Below are 7,865 nucleotides of genomic sequence, written 5' to 3' on the forward strand. Positions count from 1 at the left end.
AAAAGCTCTGTCTATTATCACAGGCTTGTCTTATTCATTTAATCTACTATACATTTATGTTTAATGAAGTCAAAAGGTGAAGAACAAGCTTTAAAGAGTTCTTCAGTACTTCAGGGGTGGCATGTTGAAGCATGTCCTGGTCTGATCCAGAACATGAGGTATAATTTTTTTCCTCTTCTCTGACCTATATACTGTATTTTTCCCCTGAGGGTGAAACCTCAACATGGCATTGACCACAATATGTGAAGAACTTAAAAGCAAAATGGGCGTCTTATTTGACTAGACTTTAGATTGCATTTCTTACCAAAGGACAAAAAGCAGACTTGAAATGTGTCTGTGCTTGGGGACAAATTACTGTCGAAAGCGCTTCATTAATAAGTGATGCAGTGTGAAGAATATTAATGGGAATATTGGTGGAAAAGAAATTAAGTATGGCTTAATATAATTGCATACAATGCAATTACAGTATCATCAGCCCTTTAGCCATTAAAAATTCACAATCACTTCAGCCTAGAAACAGAAATGAAGCCACCAAGAAAAATGAATGTAATAAGTCAATTATAATAATATAATTATGATAACAGGAAGCAATAGTCAGGATCTGGAGTCATTTTATGGTGATTAGATATGAAGAGACGGAGCTTTGACAGGCTCTTTTGCCATCTTTCAGAATCTTTTCCTTCAGGTTTAGATTCCAGATACGGAAAAATGCACAGTTAAATCAATAGCATTTCTCTTCTAAAACCTACATTTAAAAAAGACTCTAGGTCATTCTATCAACACAAATGCTGATTTGAGACTGTTAGGTAAGGAAGCTGGGTTGATTTGACCCAATTTGGGTTAATAATCACTCATAATCAGTAACTCAACGCATGCACACGCACACCATGCAAGTTCTCTGAGTGTCAATACCACTTCAACTATTCTTGTTCACGGCACTTATGACAGAAATAGAATAAAATTAATCTAAGTGGAGAGAGAACTTTGAAACTGCCTGCAGTAAGGATCATTCTTTTAAAACTTTTTTTTTGTTGGAGTGTTTCCTCTCACTCGAGCTGAGAGCAGTGACCGGTAAGCAGGAGAGGAGTGATTATAAATGGTTTAATCCTGTCAATTCACGATAATAAACAGATTATTCAGATTATTCTGTGTTGAGTTTTGTGTTTATTACAGGGTTTTAGTCTGTGTGTTTCTTGGCGACACTCAAAGCCTGAGGCTTTGGCAATAGAGGGACTATTTTCATTGATGCATCCGTGTGCAGTGTTTTAGTGGTTTTTAATGTTTATAATGTGAGCCATGATGTGAATAAAGGCTTTTTAACTTTTTTGGACTGGAAGAAGTGCCTTTAGATCTCTTTTTTCTAAAAAAAAAATATGTTTGAAACCCAAACAAAGAGGACCTTCTGGGATTACTTCACAAGGTCCTTCCAGCATAGCGTTCCAAGATGTTTTCCTCGATCTGTCATCGTGAGGACAATATGTATTTCTATTTCTTCATTTTGTCCTTTGTATATACACTCCCTGGTTCTTTCAGTTCTTGGTCCATTATTTTCAAGGTTAAGGTTGGTTTGCTTTACTCCTGCATGGTTGATTTTAGTGTTGTTTAACTTTTTTCCCACCATTGAAGATTCTTTCTGACAATCCATGTTTTTGGGCTGTGAGCTGGCTGTTATATGGCAGGTTCTTATTCTTCTGAAATAGTTCAGCATTTCCAGATCCAAAAACATGCCAAGGCAGATCTGGGTAAAGGGAGAGGATAGAAGTTGCTTACGCACAAGTAAGCTAATGTGATCATCAAACATTCAACAGTATTTAAATGCCTAACGTTACAGAAGGAGATGTCGAACCCACAAAGAGGTATTCAACTGTGGGTTTTACAAGGAGGTATACAAGCTTTGAGGGTGTTTATGCACTCAGATCTACTCAATCAATGGTTTGATCATCGTTCTGAAACCAATTCGGACAAAGTCTTTGACAAAAAATGAAATTTTCTCAACTTTTTGTTGGCTTTTTTTTTTCCTATGAAACTTACATTCAGGTGTTGATAAAAAAATTATTTGTGATATACAGTATTGAATTTGCATATTGATAGAACAAAATATTCTAGGGGGCATGAAAGTTTTGTGAATATAATCAAAAATGCTAGTGCTGCTGGCAACTTTTTAAGAAAACACTGGTGGGGAAAGAGTTAATAAAGCACTTAGATTAATTTAGATCCATAAAGCATTTATGTCACCTCAAATCTCTCCTTTGCCTGTAACAACCTGTGACCATGCTCTTAGGTTGGGCTTGGCGTAACAAAGCTCTTTATTTCAGGTAAGTCTTTAATTTAGGTTATGGCTATAAACGTTAACTTTAACTAATTTGCTCAGCAAGAATAAACTTATAGTTCACTATGACAGTAGTTGACTAGAAAGAGAAAACTGACCATAAAAATACATTTACACTAATTCCAACCATAGCTTCCCTATTTTAAGAACATAATGCGTATTTGGTTTGGGTTATGAATGTGCTCTCTGTGAAGCAAGATGCGTTTGTGTTCACATATTTGCATACAGTATTACATGTTTCTCCCAAAAGGCAATATCCTAAATGGGATGGGATCTCATAACCTTATTTTTGACTCTTGATTCCAATACTGCTACCAACAAGATACTGAAATTCATAGTGCATGCAAATATTGGGTAAAATAGTTCATGCTTAATAACTGGAAGGGAGCTTGGGACTATTTATATTGGCTCTTAAAATTAAACATAAGCATATTCAAGTAGTTTTCTAAACGACGTTTGAGTTACAATTCTTTCCACTCGACGTCTGTGATTTCATGTACCGAGTCGGACGGGACTAACATCTCTGTGTTTAATACAGAGGTGGGAGCGTGTGTTTTCTAGACGTGGCCATTACAGAAGATCATATGCTGTGCTTGCATGCATCATGTATGACATGTATGTCTTAAAATGTATTATTTGTTAATATTATTTTAATTGATTATAAAACCCTATTTAAGTAAACTTCACGAGTTTTTAGCAGCGGCTGTTTATAATAAACTTGCCAAAGTGAGCAGAGAAATGTAGACAAGTAGGCCTATCTGACTCTACATGACACTGATATTAAAATGGGCAGTCTTCACAGTTTCCGCGATTTGGCTCTATTTGTTGATTGTGTATATTGTTTTTTCATCAGATACAATCCATATTGAAATGAAATTAAAGCATGCCTAAGATTGGTGTGGAAACGGTAGCTCAGGTACGTCAAAAACACATGAGGAGAAGCATCACAGACATTCGCATTTGGACAGGATTAGATTTCTCAGAGGACCGTTGAGTTTGGTGAAAAACAAGTAGGTTATTTGCCCTGGGAATTTTCACACAAAAAAAAACACTTGTTTGAGAAAAACACTGACCTGGCAGATAAAATCGCAAAGTGTGTCTGCGAAACATGAATTTCTCTAACGTCCCCTCAGAAAACTAGTCCCGTCTGAGGGTGTTCTGACCACCATCTTGGATTTATATTTTTCCTTTCTGTTTTTACCATAAACATTACATGGAAAGCTGCCTTTTTTGGCTCAAAAAAAATATTTATCAGGGTATCTAGCTTTTGGATTTGAAATGCTCTCTATGTAGCAGTTTTGGAGGGGAGTCTCTATTATCATATGTGATGACAAGACTACCTCTGAGTCAAAAGCAACTAAAATCTGTCTTCAAACATCCTCGCCATTAGCCCTCTGACAGCAGAATAATGTTTTTTAAATGTGTAAATGACTGCTTCATCCAGGACATCTGCACATCTATAGACAGTGATACAACAGATGCAAGAGGTGGAAGAAATCCACGAGTTAGCGATAATAATCTGTACGTTGTTGTATATAGAGTTAAAAACAAGTAAATATAATAACTGCTGAAGCTAAAGATGATTTTACAAAACTTTTATGACTCAAACCCATTAGCACCACAGACAGATAGCAATTGTATCTACATTTTAGCCTATGATTTTTTAATCATGTGTCACCTAGGCCAAAGTGCAAACACATAGACAAATATTTTTTTTTAAATAACTTGCCTAGGGAACATACCCCCATCCCCCACTCCCCAGAACTCGATTTCAACCGAGGGCCGACGGGTACAACCTGCACTGGGGCCCCGCATACCCGAAGCCTCGGCCCTGCCTGAAGCCATGCTTGCTTGTTTGTTTTTTTGCTGCATATATTTCTGGGTATTGCTGAATAGTTAACTTGGTTAACATTTGTTAAATGTCTTTTTCACATATTGAACTTTTTGTGTTCAACACTTCTTTAGAAAAAACATAATGAACTTGGCAGCGAAGATGCCAACACGAAGTGAGTCATTATTTTATCAATGCTTTTGCATGCAGACTCAAAAATTATATCTATCATTGCCAAATTTCCCTAAGAATGCCACATACATTTAAATAAAGGTCCACGAGTTATAAAGCTATAAACCATCTACTCATCCTTATTATAAAAATCAAAATAATTGCTGCTTCAATTCTTAATTATGGTAAGAAGACTTGCCAAAAAAGTGTGGACAACTGTTTACAGAACCTTTAATGTTGATAACCATTGATGCAAGAACAGATGGAGAAAGACAAAATCACATAAATCTTGCACAACCTATCAAAAGATTCCACGGCTAAATAAAATGACTATTAAGCTTAATAAACTGGTTGCTGTTTTCAACTAATTAGAATGAAACAGGCTTTCAAGCTTCAAAACAGGATGCAGAACTGACATAAAAGTATTATAAAAGTAGTTAATAAGACTTGTGCGCTGTATTCCTAGACTTCTGGGTAACGCTTCCTTTACAGTCCTGTTACCCATGTACATACTATGTACTTATTATGGTCATTACAATTACTGGTTAATAACTAGGTACTAACCCTGAACCTACCCCTAACCCATGTACTTACCTTATATTAGTCAGTACTTTCTAGGTAAGTACACTGTAAGTACACATAAGTACCGTACTGTAAAAGGAATCGTTACCGACTTCTGAATATGATGGCTTTGTGCACAGCACCAAAAATCACCAGAATTGTGCAATTGCACCATGATACATTATTAATCTTCACTCTAAACACTTCCATGTAAGAGAATCATCACAAACACAAGCAGATGATACCCCGAGGAATCAGAGTCTCTGGATAACACACGAGGGTGTAAAGCAGATCCACATACTTAGGAAAGTGTAATGTGGAGGACAGGTGTGTATTAGAACCCCGAAAGCTTGATAGTATTAATATCTGGAAAAGTAAATGTTTCAATAAACAAGTAAAAACAGAGCAATGAGTCACTTTACACCTACTTCTGACTCTCTGTGATTCAGTGCTATTCAAAACTCAATGCCAAACAATCAGAGTTTACTGTCCATACGCTGCCTTATCATCAGATATTTTTAATGCAACATCTCATGGCCACGTTGTGCATAACTTGTGCTTTCATTTTAAGAAAATCACTGTGTGGGTGACTGGTGGAAATGTTGCTTAATCTAAAGGGGTTTAAATGAAATGTACTGTTGTTATATATATATATATATATAGGTGTGTGTACATGTGTGTACAACATGCTGATTTCACTTTTTCCATGAAAAAATACATTAAACACACACTGACAGTTCTGACGGGGCATGTAATCACACTTTATGGGGTGTGTTGACACATTGAGAACCTGCTGTTTATTGATTGGAGAATAAAATTTTGTTAGTTGAAAAAATGTAAATAACATCTAAAAAGCAATACTGTCTGTATTTGTAACATGCTTTTATAATGCATTTTCAGCTAAATTTAAAACAGATCTGAAACATTTTAGTAAAACAAACACACAAAAAACTGCAAACAAAGTAATTTAACCATAGTTTGGCTAACAAAAATAGATATTAATAGATATTAATCTAAAAAAATAGATATAATTTATCAATATCAAAGTGTCATCTTGCCCCGACTGGACATCTGTGAGCAAACTCTAATCCTGAGAACAGTTCTGTCTGATTTGAGCTGGGAGATTTAACTAAATTAATAATTAAATGAATAAATTATATAGTTCAAAAATATGATGATATTAGAATTTCAACTTCATTCTGTTCAATAGAATAGAATTCACAAAAAATAATAATATGTAATTAAAGCGGTTTTTAAAACGAAAATACAAAACGCAAAACATTTTTTAAAATTAAATGTTTCACTGAAAACCTCACAGTCACTGAGATGTTGACAACTATCACATGGGGAAGTTGACATTTCACATGAGGAAGCTCTCCAATTGCACGTACAAAGTGACATTTGACACATATTTAAAGTACGAATTACCGTTTGTTAAAAGAAGACGGCCAGGACATTCTCGGTTTTTTCAGCCCTGGGCGGTGCTGCTCAGTGGCTTTGGTAGAGCACAGGTACCGCTCGTTGTCGGAGTGGTACCGCTGTTTGATTCGGATGTGGGTTCGGGGCTGCCTCCAAAGATGCTTAGGCGGTTTGGCCAAACCAGCACCTTCCCTGCTCAGCGCCGAGCACTCCATCAGTGCAGAAGTTCAGCTCCGTGTCTACTGTCCAAAGTCAGGAATTTTTAATTGTCGAAGTTTGCAGTCTCATATAGTTCCTCAACGTCAGAAGAGCTGTCCAGCGGTCAGTGGTGCTGAACCCGAGAACCGCTCGTCCGTTACGTGCAAGTTTATAAATTATACGGCAAATTAAACTCTCATTATATTAAAACAGCGTGTTTGCAGAAGCAAAGCTCTTTCAAGTTAACACTCGCTCAGTCACTCTCCGCATCGTTCAGAAGCAATAAAGGTGGTACGGATGGAGACGGAGTGAAACTGGGACATATGGCCGTCTCACAGCAAACAAAAAAGCGAAACGTCCAGCGTCGCGGCACATGCAGCTTGTATCCGGCTGAAGTGAACGAGAGAGTGCGCGCTGAGGCGGATATAAAGATCATGCAGAGCGACGCCATACAGATACGCCCAGTGTGCATTACATCACCAGGTGCTTTACACACTCCCAAACTGAGTACGCGCGTGTGTGTGTGTGTGTGTGTGCGTGCGTGCGTGTGTGTGCGTGCGTGCGTGTGTGTGTGTTTACAGTTTACAAGTTTTACAAGTTTACAGAGACTTTAAGTAGCTTAAAATTATATGGTCAGAATTTTACTAAAGGGAGATTGCATAATGCAAGAGAACAACGTTTCAAGCAGTTTTGTGAAATCTTAAACACACATTTATTTTCCGGCTCAACAATTACAAAAATGAAATTGTTGTGGGCTTATTGAAAATAAGGCTTGCATACAAGTTGAGGAGACACTATGCAACACACTGATTTGTATTAATCTTTCTAGTAATGTGACTGCATTTAATAATTGGGTTCTCATTTAATGTATGGTAGTGTGTTGTACCTTCTAGGAGTTTTTAGCTGGACCATGGGTCATTCACTGCTTCAAGCTGATTAAGAGTATTGAACAGCCGGTGGGACCACAATCAACCTGATAGACCTTGATCAATCTGGTTAGAGCTGGTAGACCACGTTCCAGTAACAAACCAGCTGCTATGTTCCAAAAACAAGCCTGACCACTTTATAAGCTGATATGACATGTTGTTTTTCCCCCCAGCAGGAACAAAACTAATCTGACAAGCTGTGGCAGCACAAAAGCTTTATAAGGTGTTCCAATAAAAAAAATAGCAAAAAGTGTTACTCTTTTGTTATTATGCTCACCAAAAAGTTAAATATATCATGTTAATGTGTTCTTAATAACATGCTGAATGTCTTGAACTTCTGTCTCTGTATTCATATGATCTCATTCCAAGTCATTGTGCCCTTTCACCAGATCAGTAAACAGAGTAGAAGCACCCGGGAGTTGTTCCCACC

The 7,865-nt window shown here is 37.0% G+C and overlaps 1 protein-coding gene across 1 annotated transcript in view; it reads right to left on the bottom strand.

Moving 5' to 3' along the window:
• The window catches only part of pde4cb (phosphodiesterase 4C, cAMP-specific b), an 87,882-nt gene extending 80,986 nt beyond the window's left edge, over window positions 1-6,896 (bottom strand). The window contains exon 1 of the mRNA XM_056266472.1: window positions 6,321-6,896. Within this exon, the coding sequence (XP_056122447.1) occupies window positions 6,321-6,526 (206 nt within the window). The 5' untranslated portion in view covers window positions 6,527-6,896. The remainder of the gene's footprint in view (window positions 1-6,320) is intronic.
• Window positions 6,897-7,865: the final 969 nt, after the last annotated feature.

The sequence above is a fragment of the Rhinichthys klamathensis genome, unplaced genomic scaffold (genome assembly GCF_029890125.1).
Source record: "Rhinichthys klamathensis goyatoka isolate OS25496 unplaced genomic scaffold, OSU_Roscu_1.1 h1tg000249l_1, whole genome shotgun sequence".
Lineage (NCBI taxonomy): Eukaryota > Metazoa > Chordata > Actinopteri > Cypriniformes > Leuciscidae > Rhinichthys > Rhinichthys klamathensis.